Source organism: Oryx dammah, unplaced genomic scaffold (genome assembly GCF_014754425.2).
Source record: "Oryx dammah isolate SB20612 unplaced genomic scaffold, SCBI_Odam_1.1 HiC_scaffold_29, whole genome shotgun sequence".
In the NCBI taxonomy this organism is placed as follows: domain Eukaryota; kingdom Metazoa; phylum Chordata; class Mammalia; order Artiodactyla; family Bovidae; genus Oryx; species Oryx dammah.
Genome location: NW_024070213.1, coordinates 53,273,047 through 53,299,265, shown reverse-complemented (window position 1 = coordinate 53,299,265; position 26,219 = coordinate 53,273,047). Strand labels below are relative to the sequence as shown.

Sequence of the window (26,219 nt, the reverse complement as noted above, 5' to 3'; positions counted from 1 at the left end):
AGGTTAATACATTATGACCAAGTAAATTTTATCCCAAGAAGGAAAATTGGTTTAACATTTGAAAAATCAATATAATTTTCTACATTAACAGTGAATGAAGACAGAGAAGTAAAAGGCATACAGACAGATAACGAAGTAGTAAAACTGTTTCTGTTCATCAGTCAGGATTCAGTGTCTCAGTCTTACTCTTTGTGACCCCATGGACTGCAGCACACCAGGCCTCCCTGTCCATCATCAACTCCCAGAGCCTATTCAAACTCATGTCCATCATGTCAGTGATGCCATACAACAATCTCATCCTCTGTTATCCTCTTCTGCTCCCGCCTTCAGTCTTTCCCAGCATCAGGGTCTTTTCCTATGAGTCGGTTCTTCGCATCAGGTGGCCAGACTATCGGAGTTTCAACTTTTGCATCAGTCCTTTCAATGAACATTCAGGACTGAGTTCCTTTAGGATGGACTGGTTGGATCTCCTTGCAGTCCAAGGGACTCTCAGAGGCTTCTTCAACACCACAGTTCAAAAGCATCAATTCTTTGGTGCTCAGCTTTCTTTATAGTCCAACTCTCACATCCATACATGACTACTGGAAAACCATAGCTTTGACTAGACAGACCTTTGTTGGCAAAGTAATGTCTCTGCTTTTTAATATGCTGTCTAGTTTGGTCAGAGTTTTTCATCCAAGGAGCAAGCATGTTTTAACTTCATGGCTGCAGTCACCATCTGTAGTGATTTTGGAGCCCAAAAAGTCTCTCACTGTTTCCATTGTTTCTCTACTGTGGGCAAGAATCCCTTAGAAGAAATGGAGTAGCCATCATAGTCAGCAAAAGAGTCCAAAATGCAGTACTTGGATGTAACCCCCAAAACCTCAGAATGATCTGTTTGTTTCCAAGGCAAACCATTCAATATCACAGTAATCCAAGCCTGTGTCCCGACCGGTAATGCTGAAGAAACTGAAGTTGAACAGTTCTATGAAAACCTACAAGACCTTCTAGAATTAACACCCCCCAAAATATGTCCTTTTCATTATATGGGACTGGAATGCAAAAGTAGGGAGCCAAGAGATACCTGAAGTAACAGGCAAATTTGGCCTTGAAGTACAGAACGAAGCAGGTCAAAGGCTAACAGAGTTTAGCCAAGGGAATGCACTGGTCATAGCAAACACCCTCTTACAACAACACAAGAGAAGACTCTACACATGGACATCACCAGATGGTCAATACTGAAATCAGATTGATTATATTCTTTGTTTCTATTCAGAAACAACATGAAAACCACAAAGGATTTTCCAAAAGTCTACTTGAATTAGTAAGTATGTTTAGCAAGTTCTCAGGATAGAAGATCAACATATAGAAGGCAATTGTATTTTTCCATACTTACAAATGATGAAAAGACATTACTGAGACAAATTTTAAAAGGCCTGGGTAAATGGATAAATAGGCCAAGTAATGGATAGACAGACCATGTAAATGACAGGTCAAGTCTTTTGCCCACTTTTTGTTAGGTTATTTATCTTTTTTCCATTGATTTTGTTATTCTATGAGCCAGTAAGCTCAACATCAACAGTTATTAAGAAAATACAAACTAAAACCACAGTAAGATAATAGATGGTACAACTAGAATGGCTATAATTCAAAAGACAAATACAAAATGTTGGCAAGGACATGGAATCACTGAAACTCTTATAGGTTGTGGGGTGGACATGTAGAATGATACAACAACTTAGAAAAGCTATTTGGTAGTTTCTCTTAAATTCTGTACATGTGACTACTCTGTGGGTCTGAACATGTGGGTCAGAACAGGTGTATATTTAACTTTACACTGCTTCCAGGTATTCATCCACTAAAAATGAAAACATGTCAAAAAGCAAAGCAAGACAAAACAAAACCTGTACAAGAATGTTCTTAGCAGTTTTCATTCAAAATAGCCTAAAACTGGAACAACCCAACATCCATCAACAAGAGAATGGATAAACAGATTTTGGTAGATGCATATGATAAAATACTAGCAATAAAAAGGAATGAATTACTGATACATGTACCAACATGAAAGAATACCTCAAAAACATTTTATTGAGCAAAAGAAACCAGATACAAAAAAGTCACAATATGATTCCACTTATACAAAATCTAAGAACAGGGAAAAGTAATTCATGGTAATAGAAGCTCGCTGACTGGAATAGAGGGGGGAACTCATTAGAAAGAAACAAAAAATTTTTGGGAAATGAAGATAAAAATATTCTATATCTTGAGTTAAATGGTTGTCACAAGTACACAGAATTGTCAAAAGTCAACCAACTGTGCATTTAGGTTCTGCTCATTTTATTGTATATACACCATGTCACAATAAAATATGACTTTCAATTTTAAAAAGCAAGAAAGAAAAACTTAAGAAACAGCTGAACTAATTACAGATATATAAACTTATCTGAATCCTGATTCTAATAAACACTGAGAAAACATCAGGGATCTCTGAACACTGACCTCATATTGGCGATTGTTGTTTTTTAGTCATTAAGTCATGTCCAACTCTTTTGCACCACTGTGGACTGTAGCCTATGAGGCTTCTCTGTCCATAGCATTTCCCAGGCAATAATACTGGAATGGGTTGCCATTTCTTTCTCCAGGGGAATCTTCCCGACCCAGGGATCGAATCTGCATCTCCTGCATTAGCAGGTGGATTCTTTACCACTGAGCATTATTGACGATAGGCACCCCACTCCAGTACTCTTGCCTGGAAAATCCCACGGATGGAGGAGCCTGGTGGGCTGCAGTCGATGGGGTGGCGAAGAGTCGGACACGACTGAGTGACTTCACTTTCACCTTTCACTTTCATGCATTGGAGAAGGAAATGGCAACCCACTCCAGTGTTCTTGCCTGGAGAATCCCAGGGACGGGGGAGCCTGCTGGGCTGCCGTCTATGGGGTCGCACAGAGTCGGACACAACTGAAGCAACTTAGCAGCAGCAAGCAAGCAATTACTGTTAACGTTTTAGAAACGATGGAAGTTACAATTGTATTTTAAAAACACACCTTGGTAAAAACTGTCAGTTACAGAATATATAAATCACGAGACTGCAATGTACAGCATGGTTAATAATACTGTCTTGCATATTTTAAATGTTGCTAAGAAAGTAAATCTTAAAAGTTCTCATCATAAGAAAAAATTTCATAACTATGAGCAGTGCATATCCCAAAGAGTAATTTTGCATTCAATGTGAGGAAAGAGGCATCAGAAAATTGACTGCTCAGATGTGGTCACTGTTAACATAATGATGTGTATTTTCTTCTACGTATATTTAGACCTCATGCTATTGTCATAATATTTAACTAAGTGGAATTGTGGGTTTTTTCTCGATCATTTTACTTTTGTATATGTAGGAATCTAGTTCCTATTATCATGACTGGGCCTTTAGGAATAAATATGATAATAATAAATCAACCTCCAGAGTAGCTTTTCAAAATTCTCTTCTAATTCTTCCTGTTCATCTCAAATAATCTCTAATACTATATACATTTTCTAGACATTTATAAAAAATAAGCTGAAAATCTGAAGGGTAATGATATTTTACATAATTTTATTCTACCTCATGCTTTTATCACAGAAGCAGTGTTCACTGTTAAATAAAAATTTCTTTATTTGCTGATAGCTATGTTTCTACCTGCTATCACTTTTTCAATGCTCCTTTTAAATCCAGGATATCTGAATGTAAATTATCTAACATGTCACTGGATATGATCTTGTTTCTTTTGTAAGCACAGTCCTTCAAACTATAGGCTAGAAATGTCATTTTATTTTAGACAATTTTCTCCACAGGCCTAGAGAAAAACTTGATCCTATAAAAGCTATTTAGTCAAAGGCTTTTCCTTAAAAACAAAAACAAAAAACAAGTTTGAAGAGCCAAATAACTTACTTGGTCCTTATAAAGTTAATGGAAAGATAATTGAATATGTGATGCAAGCTCTAAAGGAAATCGGCCCTGAATATTTATTGGAAGGACTGATGCTGAAACTGAAGCTCTAATACCTTAGCCACCTGATATGAAGAAATGATTGGGAAAGACCCTGATGCTGGAAAAGACTGCGGGCAGGAGGAGAAGAGGGTAGCAGAGGATGCGATGGTTAAGTAGCATCACCGACTCAACGGCCATGAGTTTGAGCAAACTCCAGGAAAAAGTGAAGGACAGGGAAGCCTGGTATATTGCAGTCCATAGGGTTGCAAAGAACTTAATATGATTTAGCTACTGAAGAACAACAACTGCCATGAATTTTAAAAAATCCTTCTTGAATCTCAATCCTATGCGTTAATGGTATTTGAATATTTTAAAAAGAGAGAGAGAGAGATGCTGCTTGGCCAGGTGTATCTTACCTTAATGCTATCTTTACATTCCCAGAATTTGGCTTTTCACTTTGTAGATTTAGAAATGCAAAGATGAATGGGTTATAGGGGAGAAAGTCATGCTGACTGGTAAACTATAAGCATTGCTGTAAAACAGCATCAAAGTTTCCTAATATACAATGAGAAATAGGGGTCATAAGCAGACTTGTTGTAATTGTTAGTTCATGATCACATAATTTCCTACTGATTAGCATGTCAATGTGGGAAGCCAAATTCTGATCAAAAGGTAACTTGGTGAGCTTAATATCTGAAAAGGAAGCATTAATCTCATAATTATGAAGGGTAGAACCATTAATCTGTTCAGTGTCCTTTGTTTCGTTACCTTGGATCTTTTACAGGTGCCTCTATACCAAACTCAGTCTTTATTCTGAAGAGTACACATTATAGCTGAAAAAAGTGAAAGTGTTAGTCACTCAGGGGTGTCTGACTCTTTGCGACCCCAGGGACTGTAGCCTGCCAGGTTCCTCAGTCCATGGAATTCTCCAAGCAAGAATACTGGCATAGGTTGCCATTTCCCACTCTAGGATGGAACCCAGAGATCAAACCCAGGTCTCCTGCTTTGCAAGTGGATCCTTTGCCATCTGAGCCACCAGGGAAGCAATTACAATCCTATAACATCCCTTAAAATCCACCCCCCCAATTTAGGAATTATGGATATTTGCAGATTATATTCAATTCATGTATTGCATTTAACAGGGCTTCCCTGGTGGCTCAGCAGTAAAGAATCTGCCTGCCAATGCAGGACACCTGGGTTTGATCTCTGGGTCAGGGAGACTCCCTAGAGAAAGAAATGGCAACCCTCCGCCCATGGGATTTCCCAGGCAAGAATACTGGAGAATGTTGCCTGGCAGGCTACAGTCCAAGGGGTTGCAAAAGTGTTGGACATGACTTAGCAACATGACCACCACCACCATGATGATGTATATTAACTAGACCTATTGTGGTGATCATTGTAATATACAAATACTAAATCATTACGGTAAGCCTGCAACTAATATAATGTTATATGTCAATTACACCTCAGTGAACAAAAGTATGTAAAAGACATATGGAATTCAGATGAAATGAGAAAATATCTCAGATTTTCAGCAAAATAAACTAGTGATGGAAATAGGGAATGAAATAAATCAAGTCGATAATTATTAGTGTAGAGTTAATGGTATGTCAGTGTTCAGTACACTATTCTATTTTAGCATATGATTGAAGTTTTCTGTAATTAAAAAAAAAAGATTAAAAAGATTGCACATAGAGAACGTTAAGTTCCAATTCAGCTAAAAATGTTTCTATGGAGCATCTGTTGCACACCAAGTACTCTCTCTCTGTCTGTGTTTACTGCTTTGTTACAGTAAAATGCATGTATGCTCAGTTGCTTTAGTCAGGTCCAACTCTGTGACCCTACAGACTGTAGCCCATCAGGCTCCTCTATCCGTGGGATTCTCCAGGCAAGACTACTGGAGTGGGTTGCCATGCCCTCCTCCAGGGGATCTTCCTGATCCAGGGATTGAACTGGCATCTCCTGTGTCTTTGGCATTGCAGGCGATTCTTTAGCCACTGAGCCATGTGGGAAGCCCACGGTAAAATACATGGCTGATATTAAAGTGGTCAAAATGCAATGCCTCGAATCCTAATTTACTTCCAGGGAGTGGCTCAATAAACTGATAAGAACAGTCCTTGAAGCACTGAAGGTAGTGCTTTCTTATTCCCAGAACTGCACTTTAAAACTCTAAAGCCAACATTTCAGTTATACTTAACTCCAATAGGTAACTTATGAAGTTTATAGCTCAGCTCTTTACATATGAAGTGATTCATTCACGATGTTGGTAATATTTACAAGAAACATGCCAGACATTCAGAATTCAATCACATTATATAATGGATTTCTTCTTTGCAATGATACTGCTGTGCTTTATAAATACAGATGACAACAATTATCTATGTATCATGAAATCAAGAAATTAGAATCTGCAGTTAGAAGGAGTTTTCCCTTCTTTTCTTGTTTTCCATTTTATATTAATTTGAGGAAATGCATCACATTCTTCCCATCACAGACTCCACTTGTCCATTTTAGAAGAAAGTTTCAGAGATAAATTTGCTTCTAACTGATAAGAATTTAAAGTATGTAGTTTCCCTGAAGCCTTTTGAGGGTATGACTAATTCACTTCTTTGCCTCAATAAACAATCCCAATTTCACAGCTATTATCTTCCCAAATCTAGAGAGTAACTTGTTGATCCAAAAAATTGTCACATATTTATTTATAAGGCTACTATAGCCATCTGTCCTTTGGTCACCAGGAGCAATCTAATATTTCAAATCACACAGACCTCTTTTTCTTGTATTTTGGATCACATTCAAAGTGGGGAGAAAAAAAATTTCTCCTCCTGCCCAATTTTACAATGGGACCAAGCCTGAGCTGAGCACAAAAGAATTGATGCTTTTGAACTGTGGTGTCGGAGAAGACTCTTGCGAGTCCCTTGGACTGCAAGGAGATCCAACCAGTCCATCCTAAAGGAAATCAGCCCTGAATATTCATTGGAAGGACTGATGCAAAAGCTGAAACTCCAATAGTTTGGCCACCTGATGCAAAGAACTGACTCATTTGAAAAGACCCTGATGCTGGGAAAGATTGAAGGTGGGAGGAGAAGGGGAGGACAGAGGATGAGATGGTTGGATGGCAGCAGAAGACTGATTCAATGGACATGAGTTTGAGTAAACTCCGGGAGTTGGTGATGAACAGGGAGGCCTGGTGTGCTGCAGTCCATGGGGTTACAAAGAGTCAGACACGACTGAGCGACTGAACCGAACTGAACTGAACTGTTGGAGATGGGCTCCAGGTTACAAACACAAAGGGAGCAAATGCAGTCCATTCATGACTTAGACTACAGGGGGCGTTCATTCTGAAGGAATGGAGAATGGCTGGTTGGCACATCCCAGAGAAACACAGCCCAGTGAAGCCTGTTGTTGTTTAGTCACTAAGTCATGTCTGACGCTTGCAATCCCATGGATGGTACCCTGCCAGGGTCCTCTGTCCATGGGATTCTCCCAGCAAGAATACTGAAGTCGGTTGCCATTTCCTACTCCAGGGGATCTTTCCGACCCAGGGATTGAACCCTTATCTCCTGCACTGGCAGGCATGTTCTTTATCACTCAGTCACCAAGGAAGCCCCCAGTGTTCTAACCTTCTACTAATTTACAGACCTTTCTGAGCTATGATTCAGGAACCCAGAGAAGCTGCTAGTGTAGACACTGAACTCACCAGATCCGCTTCAAGCTGACGCAGGTTACTGGAAGCATTCCTCCACCTCCCCATCTCCCCAAAGAGAAAATAAAGTCTGTTAAAAGTGAACCTCCAAGTGTGAGTGACATATTAACTCCAAAATGTACCTTGATTCAAAGCCAGGGCAGGGGCATAAATAACAATTCCAGTATACAGAATCTAGAGGGAAAAAGAAAACGAATAAATAGTATGAATTACAAAATGAAATAGTGATATTTTTCTATAAATTTACTTGGGAATTAAAAACCATAGTTTTAATATACTTTAACAAAATTTGTTTGCAACTTGAAAATGTTATTTAAGTGAAGTTGACTCTCCTTTTCTATTTGGGGAATGAATGGTCATAGGTTGCAAAAACCTTTTATGACCAATTTTATGTACAAATGTGGACTTTTCATGCAGTGCTTAGTGCAGATAGTCACTAATCCATCAATTCAACTCTGAAACCAACTTTCCTAGATCTGGAACAATTTGGAAGAAAGAAAGGGCACAGATGTAAAAGGGCGATGCTCGCTCATATGCTTTCAAACTTTTGTCAATCACTGAAGATGTAAGTGGTAAAGCAGTGAAAATTTTGGAAACTTGTTTGCAAAAGTTGGCATGACCACTAATTAAACAAAAGTATAAATTTGCCCTAAAATTTCCTGAGGGCCAACAAAAATTCTACTCTACCTTTTTAATATTATTATTTTTCGTTCATATACTTAACAACTTATCTATTAATCTGGGGGACAACAGTAAGATAAATATGTTCTTTTTCTCAAAATATCATTTTAATTGCATCTGATCTTTCAAATACATAGAGGCTAATTCTATGATTATGCTATAAAACATACTATGAAAAAAACATATTATTCAGTATTTGAATGTTTGATTAAATTGCATGAGTAGATCTACAGAAGTAAGTCCTTCAAACAGTGGATTCTAAAGCTCCTCTCCCTTTGCAGGAATGCACTAGCTTTCCACAGTCATTATATCGTCCAAGTTAAAGATTTAAAAATGTGACCCAGCCATCTTCTTAACATTTGTTCCCACTCTTACATTTCTGTTGGCACTTCTAATGATGATCCAAGGAGGGACTGAACTCTATGATGGAATGCAAGCTACCAGCCTCAGCTCTGGGTCAGAATCTCTACCAGACCCCAGAGGGCTCTTTTCTTTCATACTTCAAGTGTTAAGGGCAAATATAATTTAAGCTACATAGCTAGCAAAGATATAAAATGAAGCTAAGTTAAATAATTTACAAAGGCACTCTGTCTTGCTGTCGCAAAAGCTTGGGTAGCTTTTGACTGGAGAAATGGAATTATAAATAGAGATGAGATTGAAAACTCCCTCCTCGACCTCCATTATCAAACTCATTCATGAAAGACTTAGCTGCCAAGAGGGAGACAGGTCTAAATTATGTGACAATGATCATGACAAGATGATGGGTGGGAAGCAATCTCTGTCACTGATGACTTGGCAAATCTTTGATTTCCATTTGCACCAATCAGTAAATCTATACTTGCATATTTTTGAAGTATTGGATTGTGGGGGGGGGGGGGGTTGTTGGTTTTTTGTGACCCCGTGGACTGTAGCCCACCAGGCTCCTCTGTCCATGGGATATCCTAGACAAGAATACTGGAGTGTGCTGCCATTTCCTTCTCCAGGGAATCTTCCCAACTCAGGGACTGAACCTGAGTCTCCTGCTTGGCAGGCAGACTCTTTACCACTGAGCAACCTGGGAAGCCCATTGGATTGTGCACTTGGCTTTAAAAACTCCTCCTGAGTGCATGATATTGTTGCTTTATACTCAGTGAGTATATCAATTAGGTTTTACAGTTCAATCTCTGAAAGAGTGCATTGATTCATTTTTTTAAAGTATGCTTTCAAAGAAAATTATTTTCAAATTTTTTATTCCTATGTCAGCTAATATTTTCTATTAAATCTATTACTTAACGCACTGCAAAAATACTATGAAATATACAACTTCTTTTCCCTTTATTATAATTCCTACTATCAGCTAGTACAGTTCCTTCAAATATCTTTGTCATCTAAGCCATGCCCTTACTGTCACTTTGGTAGGGACAGAGGGAGACATAAGAGGAAAAACCATATTTTCCTAACCATAACTGTTGCTTGTTCAATATAATATTCGTGTTCACTTAACTCACTGTTTTCTCAGGAAATAATGCATTTGCTGAGACAAGGTTTAATGATCTTAAGGATTGATGCTATGTGGTGACAGGTGTTTTTCTTTTTGTGTTTCCTCCTATGCTCAACCTCTTTTCTTTCACATATTTATCAAAGAAGCTTGACCCAGGTGCCTTGTTTAAAAAACACTGTAGATGAAAAGAAGATAAAATAAATGAACTGATGGCTACTTACTGTTTGAACAATGAAGAGGATTGTTCCACAGAGACGAACACATTTGTTAAATCGAAGTTCTAAATACTGTTTCCAAAAAAAGGAAAAATGGTTAATATATAAAACTTCTGGACATTTTTTAAAAACCAGCAGCTTGAGAAGTAACAGAGCTAAAACTTTAAAGAAACCTCATAACTAATTTTTAATCGTGCATTTCTATTTCACTATTAATAGTTTAATTTAAATTATTTAAATGTTGTTATTTAAATTAATATTTTATTTTTTAAATTATTTATTTTTTAATTGAAGGATAATTGCTTCACAGAATTTTGTTGTTTTCTGTCAAATTTCAACATGAATCAGCCATAGGTGTACATATGCTACCTATGTACATATGTACAGCCATAGGTGTACAAATTATTTAACTTAGTATTTTAAGTTACATATAGCAAAACTGACCCTTGTTTTAGAGTACAGTTCAAAATTTTTTTGTTTGCTTGTTTGTCTGTTTTTGGCCACACTGTGTGGCATGTGGGATCTTAGTTCCCCGATCAGGGATGCAACCTGTGTCCCCTACATTGGCCGTGTGGAGTCTTAACCACTGGACTGCTAGGTTAAGTCCCAGTTCAATGGTTTTAACACAGAACAGTTTCATCATTCCCAGAAAAGTCCTTCATGTTGCTCCTTTGTAGTCAAATCCTCTTTCCATCCCTAAACCTTGGCATTCACTGATCCATTCTCCATCCCTACAAGTTTTGCCTTTTGCAGAATGTCATACCAATGCAATTATTTTCTGCATTTTTAGAATGAACAAAGTGTGGTCCTCCCCTTTCTCTTGGCATCTACCCAATAAATTTCCCTTGATACACTTAAGGAATCAACCCTTTCCCACTTTAGGCAACTGTGGCAGAACTGTCAATCAAGGAGCCTTGCTGGGCTAAAAGGCAGTCACATGACCTATGTTCAGCCAGTCAGTTTCTCTTCTCAATAGGTGAATCTTAGAGGCAAGATATAAAGACAGAAAATGACTGAAGCAGAAAGCAGACTGATCCTGACAGTGTGGCCTGAAGAGGCTGCCCTGGCTTCTGTTCCTTTTCATAGTCTGTTTGCTCAGCTTTTCCTCCTATTCTGTGAGCTATGCCCATATCCTTACAATAAAAAAATTTTTTTAATTTAAATTTATTTATTTTAATTAGAGGCTAATTACTTTACAATATTGTATTGGTTCTGCCACACATCAACATGAATCTGCCACAGGCGTACAAGTGTTCTGCATCCTGAACCCCCCTCCCACCTCCCTCCCCGTACCATCTCTCTGGGTCATCCCAGTGCCTAAGTCCATTTTTCTATTCAGAGCCAACCTTGACATCTGCAATAGCTTATAATATAGAGGCATACCTCATTTTATAGCACTTCTTTTTATTGTTCTTCACAGACACTGCAGTTTTTACAAATGGAAAATTTCTGGCAGCCTTCCATGAACCAAGTCTATTGGCATCATTTTTCCAACAGCCTTTGCTCACTTCATGTCTCTGTTTCACACTTTGGTAATTCTCCCAATATTTCAAGATTTTCATTATTGTTATGTTTGTTACAGTGATCTTTGATGCTGCTATTGCAAAACACTTACGACTCACTGAAGGCTCAGAAGATGGTTAGCATTTTTTAGCAATAATGTATTTCTTAATTATGATGTATACATTGTTTTTTAGACAAAGAGCTATTGTACACTTAATAGACTAAGGTATAGTGTAAACACAACTTTTATATGCACTGAGAAAGAAAAAATCATGCAACTAGCTTTACTGCAATATTCACTTTATCGTGGTGGTCTGGAACCAAACCTGCCATGTCTCTGAGGTAGGTCAATAGTGTGCCTATCTCCTATGTTATATATAATAATGTGTCACAGAGTTAGAATCCTAGGACTTTAGAGCTGGAAGGAAGCTGGGGTACATGGTTTAGTCACTAAGTTGTGTCGGACTCTTGTGACCCCATGGACTTAGCCCGCCAGACTCCTCTGTCCATGGGATTCTCCAGGCAAGAATACTGGAGTGGGTTGCCATTTCCTCTCCAGGGGATATTCCCAACCTGGGGATCGAACCCAGGTCTCCTGCACTGCAGGCAGATTCTTTACTCATGGAACTATGAGGGAGGAAGCTGGGGTCCAAGATGTTCTTCAACTTGAATAATGTTACTATAATATACAGAGAATTTTAAGGCTAATAGTAGTCTTTTCACATACAGAAGAAAAAAGAAGGAAAGAAAAACTGATACTAGGTAAATATCAGAGGAAAAGACACTAGATATTTTTGCTTCATAATTACGGATAACATTTATAATGTATTTGCTGCATGTCTTGTCCTCCCAGGTAAGTCCATGAGGTGGTTACTATACAAAGTGAATATTAGAAACCAGGACACTGGGGTACAGAGAGAAAACCAAGGTTGTAACCTAATAATTGTTAGAGACAATGCAAATTTGGACCATTTGATGTCAAACTCTGTGTACAGAACCATTATGTTGTCCAAAATAGCCAGTAAACTGCCCGTGTGTTTAAGGTTCATCCAGAGTGAGTGAGTGGCACTGACACACAGTAGGACCTCCTAAAATAACTGATAAGTGAAAAACACACAGTGCTGTTCAGTGAGTACATTGGAGCAAGAGTTCCAGCCTTTGTTCCAACCTCACTCTTGACTCTACAAGCTTGGGGCACTCAAAATCTCAATTTCCTCCTCTTGAAAACGTGGATCATAGTAATAATTCTTTCCTCGCTTACTCTGCAGGATTTTGGAGACCATCAAATGATGCAAATGGATGGGGAAATGTTGTAAACCATTCACTTAAATCTAAGACATTAAGAAGCTGGGAACCAAAGCCATAGGCCTTGAGAATTTGAATCTTAGTAAATTCCATGTGTTAAAATTATCTAACTATATTTTGAAAGACTTTTTAGAAAACCCAAGAGGTGTTTTGAAGCATGGAAACAGGGCACTGTTATTTCTTCTAAGTTGTTTTAGTAAAACTCTATTAAAAATAAATGTACATGAATTGACAGAGAAATCTTTGCCTTTTCTAGGCATGTATATCCAAATTGATGGAGATTAAAAAAAAAAAACTGAGGAGGAAAATGTGATGGAGGTAAGAATGTAGCAGGTTTAGCAAAATACATGTATATATTTTTCCTCATACAAGACTAACTCAAGACAGATCCAAGAATTCCAGGGTCATGACCATGTCAGTGACATTCCATGTCACTGACCATCTCAGTGTCGAGTGAAAAAAGTGCACAACGTAGAAGCTGAGAATTATGCTTTATTCTGAGGCCTCACTGAGGACTATAGCCCAGGATGGCAGCCTCTCAGATAGCTCTGAGGAGCTGTTCCAAAGAGATAAGGGAGGAGCCAGGATATAGAGGAGTATTTACTAGGGGCAAGGGAAGAATATGTAGTTGAACATCAAAAGATTATTGCTAATCACAAAAAAGCAGATATCTCAAGTTAATGATTTTAGTCCTTTTCTGTGTATGGAAAGATGCAAGAGTCTGAGCTTACTGAAACCCTTCCTTTCATATACATCTTAGCTATTTAGGGCCAGGATCCCATTTGTTCTCCACTCTCTCGGGGCGCACCATGGATGGCAGCTGCAGTGGCTGATGGCTTTGTGGCCACAATATTCTTTGTTTGCTGCAATTGCAGAGACATTCTTTGTCCACCTCAGCTACTGGGCTGCTAAAGAAATACTTAAAGACCAAGTCACTGACTTGTAGGCTCAGAGAGTAGCTCTAGGATTTCTTGACAAAACTATAGAGTAACAGTAGGCATCTGTGTAACCAAGCAGGACACTATGGGACCTTCCCAGGGCAGATTCCTGCCCCCATGTCCTCACACTACCTCTTGTTTATAGAAAAGCTGTAGACTCCCAGGCCACCCTGAGTTACAAAAGTCTGGCCCAACAATTAATGATTGAAAAGATGTTGAAGACATAGTGACAAAACTAGCAGTTGCGGCAGAAGAACTGGTAACAATTTAAACAGTAAATCAGCCATATAGCACTCACAGAACCTTTAGTTCCTTCCGGAAGTACCAAGATAACAGTATCTGATGTGCATTTTCCCAATTGCTTTACAGATGCTAAAACCTCCACCAAATGGAAAAAGCTAATAAACTGATGCCCCCAGAACCACTGGAGCCTGAGGATTGATAATGTTTACCCCTGTAACACTGCCTGGTTACCTCACTATAAACCTATCAGAGAATTGTGCCGAAGTTTATCACATAGTCGGCAACTCCCCTTCCTTACCTTGCCTTTAAAAAGGCTTCCCTAAAACCTATCAGGGAGTCTGAGTTTTTGATAATCAGCTGCCCCAGACTAATAATAAAAGCTGCAGTTTCTTTCATCACAACCCAGAGTCAGTAAATCGGCATTCCTGTGTATGGGCAAGTGGACCCAAGTTTGGTTTGATATCACCTATTGTCAGTCAAGATCTCTCATGGTTCTTAGTACTTTGAATGATTTAGGGACACTAAGATTCCTATTGAATTTTGTTTCTAAAAAAGAGAGAGAGAGAGTAAGGGCAATGTAGTTTAAACACTTAGATTTTGTTGAATCCAGAAAGATCCTGAAGAAACGGGAAATGCAGTTGGGCTCCTGCACGGTATTTTTTTCTCTGGGTCTGGAAGTTGTTAAACACCTCTCAGGACTATACCTTGAAAACAGTGATAGACATCACAAATGTTTCTGAATAGCCTGTTGTTTTCTGTGTGTGTGTGTTTGTGTGTGTTAGTCGCTTAGTTGTGTCCAACTCTTTCAATCCCATGGACTGTAGCCCACTGGGCAACTCTGTCCATGGAATTCTTCAGGCAAGAATAGTTGGCTGCCATTCCCTTCTCCAGGGCATCTTCCTGACCCAGGGATGGAACCCGGGTCTCCTGCATTGCAGGCTAATTCTTTTCCATCTAAGCCACCAGGGAAGCCCCACTGTATTGCATCATAGCTAACGAATGGAAACTAGGGAGAAATTTTATACTTGTACAAGAATGCCAGCGTTCTCAAAGCTGGACCTCTTATTCTGCATAGTTGACTCCAGCTGTCAGCATAAAACAAACAAAATACACCACATGAGTTTTCCATGACCAACTGCCAGGGACATAGCATGAAACCTAACTTCTCTGTCCCCAGAGGCCTGGCATCCACTAGTCATGGACACCCCCTGTGTGCCCACAAGCCCTTGTGTCCTACACCACGTCCCTTTCACCTTAGCCCTTCTAAGCTCCACTTGGGGTTATAACACTCACAGGAGCCTTCAGAGGCAGCCAGCAGTGCACCACTGTAGAGCCTCTCAGCATGAATCCACTTTATTTCAGGTTCTCTTGTGTAACTTAGTTTACTCCAGTTCTCCTTGTTTACAAAATGAGGTCTCACAGTATAAGGATTATTTTGAGTATTGAGACAGAAAACGTATGTAAAACAGGCAGCCCAGTACCCAGCCTGTACTGAGCATTTGGCAAATGTTAGCTTTTTGCCATTTCTAGCTGGAGTCCTGCTAACTTAGCCTCCACCACTGCAGATGTGTGGGAAATGTGTTTCTGGCTGAGTTAATGTTGCTGCCCTGGAGAGGTACGGGTCAGTGACTATGAGAGGAGCAGTCATCTATGGTGACTGAAATCCTCCTGCCACGTTCTTCAAACCCCTTCTGGGTTTTGGAGTTGTTTAACTACAGATCAGAGCTCACAGACTCAAAATGCCTGCAGATCTCATCAGGTAAAATACATAAGTCAATCGATCAGGCATTCGTATATTAACCAGCTTGAAATATTCCTCGTATCCACCTAGAAATATGTTCTCTGACATCCCCCTCCAAACAAGAACTCCCTTCACACCTTTCTATCTTCTCTTTTGCATGTTTTATAAAGACTTAAATGCAGATAGATTTTTCTATCATAAGAAAGTAACCAAGCAGATATAGCGAAGAGGCCTCAATACAGAAATTAATCGCGAATTAGAGCAGTGGCTATAAACTGAAGTTCCTGTCACCACAGGGAATGTGAGCCCTGAGTCACTAATCTTTTAAGTTTCAAAAGAAGCCGGAATCTGGAATTTTACTTGACTTCTCATTATCATCATTAAATGCTGAATTAACTTCCCCCTTGTGGCTCAGCTGGTAAAGAATCCACCTGCAATGTGGGAGACCTGGGTTCAATCCCTGGGTTGGGAAGATCCCCTGGAGAAGGGAAAGGCTACCCACTCCAGTATTCTGGCCTGGAGAATTCCATGGGCTGTATAGTCCATGGGGCAGCAAAGAGTCGGACATGACTGAGCAACCTTCACTTCACTTTTTTCAAGGCATTATAAGGATCAGCAACAACCAAAAAGACTTAAGACTGAGTTCAGCCTGGAGCAATCAGTTTGTCACTTTTGAGCAAAACAAACTGTATCTTGCTCACTTCTGGGGTGATGACTAAACACTCTCAAATACAATGACCAGAGTGCAAAGAAGGCAACACTACCCCAGGGGCACCTCGCCCTGAATGACATCACTGGAGCCCAGGCAGTTTGTCACCAACACTTATTGTGCCATTAGGGCCCTTCCCCAGCACGAGTTGAAGCAGCCTCACTGAGTGGCTGGATCAGGGCAAACATTCCATAAACTCAAGGACAAGGTGGCTGCTGAGAGGCTCGGCATCCTCTGGAATCGAACACTTCTCCCATGGAGCTCAGGGAACTGAGCTCGACCCTGAACTTTTATTCTCCCCGGACACTCCCATTCAACAGCTCTTTAAACTAAACCAGACATTCACACTACCTTGCAAAGCCCTTTCCGGCAGACAACTTGAGAGAAGTGGACCTGTGCAATTGGAAAGCCAGTTTCCTGAATCATCTTTCCACAGAGGGAGAAGGCAGAGCTGATGAGGAACCTTGTAGCCAAATTCTCCTAGTGATCCCAGTGGAACCCCCTCTACCATCATCACCCCAATCTTTAGGGTCAACATTTATTCAGCACTTACCCTGTGCCAGACACTATTCTAAACGCTATCCTTGCATCATCTCCTCTAATCCTCCCAACAACCAGATGAGGTAGGTGGTATAATTATTTCCATTTTGAGATTAAGAAGGAGGCACAATTGGTTAAATGGCAGTACAGGTACTCCTGTGAGTAAGTGGAGAATCCCGTCTCAAATGCAGGTGCTGGGACAAGAAATTTAGAATCTCAACCATTTGGGTGCCTGCCCCTGGGTGGAAGGCAGGGGAGAGTACACACACTTTCCTGCTATCCTGGAAAAGTAAATGAAGTCCGAGTACCTGGAAGAAGGGGATTTATTTCAAGGAGGGGGAGCTGAGACTTGAAAAACGTACCCTCCCCCAGGATAAGTTTAAAAATCTTTCCCCTTGACTTGGAATCAAATATGTTAAAGCAGAAATCACCTCAGTGAACACTAGCCGAAATAACTCCGTTTACTTCAGAAGCCTCTCTTTTCCTTCAAGCTCATGAAAGTTAAGTCCCAAGATTTTTTTCCCCTCCTTTACAGAACACCTCTCCCGGAAAGGGGAGGGCAGCAGAAGTGATGGATATGAACGCGGAGAGATTTCGATGTGGTGGTGAGTCTGCCCCCAGGAAAATTCCTCCAGGAGCCTGAAAAGTCCTCCTCTCCCCTCATCACCTCTCCCCGTGACCCCCTCAGCCTTTACCTCGTAGGTGCTGGTAATGCCCAGTTTGTAGAACACGGGGAGGAAGACCTCCGCGCTGAGGACCACCACGAGGAAGTAGGTGATGGCAAAGATGCTGAATATGGCCCCAAAACGGTAGACCTCCGACGGGGTGCCCAGGACGGTGACGGCCGACATGAAGCTTGCGGTGAGGGACAACGCCACGGGCACAGCGGTCATCCTGCGGCCGCCCATCAAGAAGTCCTCGGAAGTCTGCTGGCCGCCGCCCGCGAAGGCGTAGTAGATGCCGATGACGGCCGAGATGAGCAGCATCCCAGCGAACACTACGTAGTCCCACACCACGAAGGTGCCGATGTCCCGCGGTGCGCCCATGGCCGCGCGGTCGCCGGGGTCCTGCGCGCAAACTGGCGGCCCCGCGGCGCGCAGCCCGAGCCGGAGCTTTTCTGCGTGCCGGGCACTCACTTATTCCCCAGGCGCACGCGGCGGGTGTGGCGCCCTGCGGGGATGAGAGGCGTCTGGCAGGTGTCTGTCCGTCCGCCCCCCGGCGCCCAGCGCAGCCTCTGCGCCCACCGCAGCCAGCAGAGCCCTCCGAAACGAGATTTCGGGGACACCCCACCCACGCGGCGCTGAGCTCTCACTGGGCTCCAGACCAAGGTGGCTCGCCCGGCGCCGCAGACACCCGGGCAGGTGAGAACTGGAGCTTCCAGCCTCCTCTGGCGAATCTTCAAGGAGCGCTCAGGGAAATTTTTATCAAGTGGCACCCGAGGGGACGCACTATTTAAATGAGCAGGTGACCGATCGGGGAGTGTGGGTCGAAGGGTAATTGTCACGCCTTTAAGCTTTCCGGTTCAACAGACCGGGTCCTTACGGGAAGGTACAGCTGGAGTTTTTAGACTGATTTATTTGATAAATTGATGGGTGATTTCTGTGACAGTGTGCAGTGAGCTGAGGTCCCAGTTCTTAGACAGGTGAGCAGCTATAAAGGAGAGGAACAAATCTGTGCTATTGGTTGCCTGTATTTTTATTCAACGAACAATTTTCATCCCTAGCAGTTTCTCCTAGTAATGATAGTCGCTATAATATATATGTGTGTGTGTACATGCGTATGCTGAGTTGCTCAGTGGTGTCTGACTCTTTGCAGTTCCATGGACTATAGCAGGACAGACTCCTCTGTCTATGGAATTTTCCAGGCTAGAAGACGAGTGGGTTGCCAATTCCTACTCCGGGGGGTCTTCTTGAACCAGGAATTGAATTCATGTTTCTTGTGTCTCCTGCACTGGCAGGTGGATTAATAATACGTACAATTTAATGAGTCTTACCATGTGACATGTAACATGCTTGGCACTTTGTACATTACCTAGTGTAATTCTTACCATTACCCTTCATATAGAAATCATCACCACTTATCAAATAAGGAAACTGGCTAAAACACTTGCCCAAGAAAATGGTGGACATTAAGATTTTTAATCCAGGTCTAATACAGAATTTGTTCTCTTAATCACAATACTATACCTTGTAGAGTTCAAATATAGACACTTGTTAAATGTAGGCACAATTATATACACTTAAATGAAGACACTTGAAAGCATGTGGAAGACAAGATCATTTCCAGTATTAGCACTCAGTGTTTTAAGTGGCTTGTTTTGAAATATTACTAACAACATGAGTCATGCTTGTAAAGCAATGTGATTCCTAAATTCTTCTTCTAAAATAGGCCCTCTAGCCAAATATGCCCTGGCATAGGTCTATTTCAAGCCATCCTTGTTTATTTTCTTAAATGCTTATAATTTACCTGTTGACTCTTGGTAGGCAATCCACAGAATGCATTTAGACCAGCCTGGCATGTGAAGAAAGCTATATCACTTTTTTTGTAAACTGGCATTATTTGCATAAGGCTACTCTGGTGGCTCAGTGGTAAAGAATCTGCCTGCCAATGCAGGAGATTCAGGTTAAATCCCTGGGTCAGGAAGATCCCCTGGAGAAGAAAGTGGCAACCCATTCCAGTATTCTTGCCTTAGAAATCCCACGGGCAGAGGAGCCTGGAAGGCTACAGTCCTTGGGGTCACAAAGCAATCAGATGTGACTTAGTGACTAAACAACATTTATTTGCATAACACTCTTGAAAGGAAATAAAGAAGGAAATAGAAGATAAATCCAAGTAATTCCATTATTTAAACAACTATATGGTTTGAAATTAATTCCTGTATGAAATTTACTATAGTTCAGAGACAGCATTTTTCTTCTGCTATCACTGCCTGGTGCTCAAACTCTCAGCATAAAATTGCATCATAAAAGTTATAGCGTCCACTGAATCTGGGGTTCTTCCATCTCTATACAAACTACAGTGCTTTACGTCACTGTGCAATGCCAGTGTACTCTACTCCATTAGTGTCCTGTCAAAGGATTAAGTGAGATTATATGTTCTCTGGAGGTGTTGGCCTCTGACTGTATAGAGAAAGGGATTTTGGTGGAAAACACTCAGACAACAGAGGATGGGCTGCCCAGTTCTCTGAAGGGGATAGATGTTATGACATTGAACCCAGCATAGTAGTAGTTGTAAGTGGAAAAAGAGGTCTTCGCACTTACTTTTTTTTAATTGGAGGCTAATTACTTTACAATATTGTGGTGGTGGTTTTTGTCTTACAATGACATGAGTCAGCCATGGGTGTACATGTGTCCCCCATCCTGAACCCCCCTCCCACCTCCCTCCCCATCCCATCCCTCAGGGTTGTCCCAGTGCACCAGCTTTGGGTGCCCTGTTTCATGCATCGAACTTGGACTGGTGATCTATTTCACATATGATAATATACATGTTTCAATGCTATTCTCTCAAATCATCCCACCCTCACCTTCTCCCACAGAGCCCAAAAGTCTGTTCTTTATATCTGTGTCTCTTTTGCTGTCTCACATACAGGGTCATCATTACCATCTTTCTAAATTCCATATATATGTGTTAGTATACTGCATTGGTGTTTTTCTTTCTGACTTACTTCATTCTGTATAAGAGGTTCCAGTTTCATCCATCTTGTTAGAACTGATTCAAATGTATTCTTTTTATTAGCTGAGTAATATTCCATTGTGTATATGTACCACAGCTTTCTTATCCATTCATCTGCCAGTGGACATCTAGGTTGCTTCCATGTCCTAGCTATTGTAAACAGTGCTGCAATGAACATTGGGCTACATGTGTCTCTTTCAATTCTGGTTTCCTCAGTGTGTATGCCCAGCAGTGGGATTGCTGGGTCAAAAGGCAGTTCTATTTCCAATTTTTTAAGGAATGTCCACACTGTTCTCCATAGTGGCTGAAGTAGTTTGCACTCCCACCAACAGTGTAAGAGGGTACCCTTCTCTGCACCCTCTCCAAGATTTATTGTTTGTAGACTTTTTGATAGCAGCCATTCTGACTGGCATGAGATGGTACCTCATTGTGGTTTTGATATGCATTTCTCTGATAATGAGAGATATTAAACACCTTTTCATGTGTTTGTTAGCCATCTATATGTCTTCTTTGGAGAAATACCGGTTTAGTTCTTTGGCCTATTTTTTGATTGGGTTGTTTATTTTTCTGGAATTGAGCTGCATGAGCTGCTTGTATATTTTTGAGATTCTCTGTCAGTTGCTTCATTTGCTATTATTTTCTCCCATTCTGAAGGCTGTCTTTTCATCTTGCTTATAGTTTCCTTCATTGTGCAAAAGCTTTTAAGCTTAATTAGGCCCCATTTGTTTATTTTTGCTATTATTTCCATTACTCTGGGAGGTGGGTCATAGGGGACCTGCTGTGGTTTATGTCAGATATTGTTTGGCATATGTTTTCCTCTAGGAACTTTATAGTTTCTGGTCTTACATTTAGATCTTTAATCCATTTTGAGTTTATTTTTGTGTATGGTGTTAGAAAGTGTTCTAGTTTCATTCTTTTACAAGTGGTTGACCAGTTTTCCCAGCACCACTTGTTAAAGAGATTGTCTTTTCTCCATTGTATATTCTTGCCTCCTTTGTCAAAGATAAGGTGTCCATAGGTGCATGGATTGATCTCTGGGCTTTCTATTTTGTTCCATTGATCTATATTTCTATCTTTATGCCAGTACCATACTGTCTTGATGACTGTGGCTTTGTAGTAGAGCCTGAAGTCAGGCAGGTTGATTCCTCCAGTTCCATTCTTCTTTCTCAAGATTGCTTTGGCTATTCGAGGTTTTTTGTATTTCATACAAATTGTGAAATGATTCATTCTAGTTCTGTGAAAAATACCACTGGTAGCTTGATAGGGATTACATTGAATCTATAATGGACCATGATGTATGTTTTTTGTTCAGTTAAATGCGACCTCCTAGTAATTCATCCTACATTATCTGCCCCTTGACCAGCTCTCAGGCATCTTTTGCTGCCACTTCTTTCCCCTTTTACTCTGTTCCCAGCCACGTTACCTTCTCAGCGCTCCTGGAATAGGCCATGCCTGTTTCTGCCTCAGAGCCTTTGCGGGTGTTGCGTCCTCTGCCTTGGATGCTCTTCCTCCAGATATCATCATGACTCTGCCCTCCACTTCATTCAGGTGTCTGCTCAGATGTTATCTCCTCCAAAAGCCTTCCCTGACCACTCCATCTATCACTTTCTAGTCCCTTACTTTGGGTTTGTTTTGTTTTGCTTTTTTTCATACACAAAACAGTCTGACATAGTTCTTTGTTTATCTGGTTTATAGTCTGTCTCTTCCCACTGGAACAGAAGCCCCATCATGGCAGGGAATTTCTTTGTTCACCATTATACTCCCTGAGTGTAGAACCTGATGCGTAATAGTTATTTTTAAAAATATTTGTTGGGATTTCCCTGGTGATCCAGTGGTTAAGACTCCATGCTCCCAATGCAGGGGACCAAGATTTGATCCTTGGTCAGGGAACTAGATCCCACGTACTGCAACTAAGACCTGGTACAGACAAATTAATTAATTAATTTAAAAATGAATTAAAAATTAAAAAATATTTGTTGAACTTGTGAATAGACAAAGGAAGGAATTATTAGGAAATACTTTCAAATAAATTGGCTCAGTCTTGGTTTCTAATGCTGCAAATTTCATTTTTTTCTGTGTTTCATAGGCATTTTGAAGGAAAAAATAAGAGAAACTACAGTAGGAACTACTTGTTATTTTAAAGCTACCTTTAGAACTGAAACAGTTTAATTTATCATTATGTTCTCTTTACTCATTGTATCAGTTAATACTGCATTTGGCTGAGAATGACAGGAACCAAAATAACAATGCTTTAAACAAGATAAATGTCTCTCTTTCACATTTAAAGATGTTCACAGACAAGTAGCAAGAATTGGGATCAGTTGGAGAGGGGTGAGTCTACATGAAATGATTTGGGATCCAAACTCCTCTCCTACAGTTCTACCATACTCAGATTTGGTTTCCATTTCATCGAGAAGAAAGGACTGCTTAGGTACATCCACATCTTTCAAGGACATTTCTCATCAATTTTAAGTGACAGTTTCATTTATATCACATTGAATAAAACTTAGTCACATGGTCACATCTAATTGCCAGGGAGACTGGGAAAGGAAGTTTTTACACCAAGGGGCCATGTGCCAAACTAAATTTGGGGGTCCTACTTCTAAAGAAGAAGAGAAGAATAGCCACTGGGAGATCACCAGCAGTCTCTGCCACATCCAACTTAAGCACCAAAACAGACTTCTTTCTCAGATACCAGTTTCCCAGGAAGTTTTACTATTTCCCCATGGATTATCCTTAGCAGACAAAGTTAGACATGCTCAGGTTTAAAAACACAAATCAACTGCGCCAATGACTGGTTCCCAGTTTACCCTTCTCTACGTAAAGTTGTCAGTCTCTGGTTTTTCCTTTTGTTTTGACAAACAGCTGTTCTCTCCTCAAGAACTCACCCAGAAGACCCATAACACTAGGGCCACATAGAAGCAGTGAAGTGGCTGAGTCAGAATGGGAGACACAGAAGAACACTGTCGTGCCAGTTCATAGTGGGCTACCCTTTACTCATTTGCCTATAGCCCTTGAAGAAAGCATTTCTCCTGTGCATTTTCACATGCGATTGGCTGCTTTAAAAATCAGTGTACATTGATTTTAGGAATACAGTACATAAGATGGAGTAAAGTCAAAGTTCATTAAAATTAGGTACAGGCACTATCCCAATTGTTTTGGGACTACATTATTTTAAGGAAGAGTCATGGCTAGAGTAGGAAACATTTCCCGTGATACAGAAAACTTTTCAGTGACATCTGCTGTAATGGGATTATATCTGTGTCAGATGCTTGGTGAAGGAAGGACAAGATTTCAAGCTCATGGAAGTTCTTAATACAAGGCTAGGATAAAGATCGGTTTGGGAACAAATAATATTTAAAATTGTTAACAAGTCAGCAGTTAAGAAAGTTACATGGGCTACCATCAAGCTTAAAACATCACTGACTTGACCTAAAAGTTATTTTAGGTTATAAACCAGATCTCTTACTAAATAAGATAAATGATATTAGCTATAAGATACAAGTTCTCACTTCTTTTGTTTATCTCCAGAACTTTCCTACTGAGTTCACTTTTACCCCCTAATTAGTGTATTTATAAACATGTAAAAACATATAATAAGCTTCTTTATGCAGTGCCTTATAAATGCATAATTATTCATTTTAGAAGTATATTTATATTTAATATTTTGTGAAAAATAGCAACTTAACCCACAATAGGTATATATTACACCTTTTCCCCAGTCCTATTTATGATGTGTTTTTAAAATTTGGCAAAATAACTTTTTTTCCCAGAAAAGTAAATGGTGGCCCTGAAAATTGGTGGCCTGCTACATCTGAAGGTCCTAGATACAGATATTGAGGAGAGGGTCAACAGAGCCAAACAGGTTCCCTTTGGGCGAAATAATATTTGCTATTCATTTACTCACCTCACAGTGCTGGGAAATGTTAATTTACTGCTTATTCTGAAACAAGGAAATAAGAAATTCATATTGAAAATTACAGCTTTGCATGACTAGCTGCTTCATATCTTTTTGTCTTCTGTAGAAACACAGGAGTTTTTCTGAATGGCCTTTTAAATTTTTTTTAAGGAGAGTGGCTAGGGAGGTCACTGAGAACAGACTGACACTTACTGGTAATTATACTCAAGTGGAAAAAGAACCCTAGAATGTGCTGACATGTGCCACAGCTCATAAGAGGATCAGAGCTGCTCAAAGAGCTCAAACTTTCACAAGAAGACCACTATCCCCACTCATCTTGGCACATCCCCGTCCCAAGTTTTCTTTCCCCTATGTGGTTCCTTTTCTGTATAAATACCATCACCCCACCTCCTCCTAGGTGAGATGGGTGATAGAGTCTCGCCTGTCGTTAAATGGGGACTGAATTGTCAACATTTTTCATGAATGTTTTACTACTATTTGCCCACTCTCTCCTGGCCTGGAGCTGTTTCCGCATGTTTGCACTGCATTTTTGGCCTTCATACTGATATGGTATTGTGGTTTAATCAAGGCTGTTTTAACCAAGGCTGTTAATGCAGGATAATCTCATGGATTCCGTACATCCAAAAGCAGGAACTGGAAAGCCACTCTACACGCCTGCTTCATTTCCCCCTCTCTCCAGCTGGGTTTTCTCTGAATTGCCACAGGTATATGATCAGAAATGTTGAAGCCTATGCTTATATGCCCTTAATTCAGTAACTAGCAGAGACCAATTAGCACCTTTGAACTTTAATTCTAAATCCCCAAGCAGAGGAAATCTTATTGGTGCAGTTTGAGTCCCATGTCTCTGGACCATTAATCCTATCAGCAGTGACCAGAAGGGCAGGGTTCCCCCTGTGGCTGCACAGATTCACCCTGAAAGTGGGGAAGGGGACTAGTTTCCCATATGGAAGGGTGGAGAGCTGGCCAGATGCTCTGAAAGGGACCTCCTCTATCAAACATCTGTGCCATTCTGTTATCCCCTGTGAGAGTGAAATAAACTCCTTGGAAAAAGGGAATGGGCTTGCTCATCATCATGAATCCCCAGAATCCAGCACTGTCTGTTGCCTTTAAAAAAATGCTAAACATGCTGTGGTATTGACCGACTTTACCATGCCTATTGGCGTCAAGAATTTCCTAAGAATTTTTTTTTAATTTTACTTTATTTTACTTTACAATACTGTATTGGTTTTGCCATACATCAACATGAATCTGCCACGGGTGTACACGTGTTCCCAATCCTGAGCCCCCCTCCCACCTCCCTCCCCGTACCATCTCTCTGGGTCATCCCAGTGCACCAGCTCCAAGCATCCTGTATCCTGCATCGAACCTAGACTGGCGATTCATTTCTTATATGATATTATACATGTTTCAATGCCATTCTCCCAAATCATCCCACCCTCTCCCCCTCCCACAGAGTCCAAAAGACTATTCTATACATCTGTGTCTCTTTTGCTGTCTCACATACAGGGTTATCATTACCATCTTTCTAAATTCCATATATATGTGTTAGTATACTGTATTGGTGTTTTTCTTTCTGGCTTACTTCACTCTGTATAATCGGCTCCAGTTTCATCCACCTCTT

At 40.5% G+C, this 26,219-nt stretch overlaps 1 protein-coding gene across 1 annotated transcript in view; it reads right to left on the bottom strand.

Annotated features, from left to right (window-relative positions):
* SLC5A8 (solute carrier family 5 member 8) overlaps window positions 1-18,053 on the bottom strand; it is a 65,314-nt gene extending 47,261 nt beyond the window's left edge. The window contains exons 1-3 of the mRNA XM_040234895.1: window positions 17,703-18,053; window positions 10,035-10,100; window positions 7,775-7,826 (exon numbers count right to left, since the gene is read on the bottom strand). Coding sequence (XP_040090829.1) covers window positions 7,775-7,826; window positions 10,035-10,100; window positions 17,703-18,053 — 469 coding nt within the window. The remainder of the gene's footprint in view (window positions 1-7,774; window positions 7,827-10,034; window positions 10,101-17,702) is intronic.
* Between the last annotated feature and the right edge of the window lie 8,166 nt (window positions 18,054-26,219).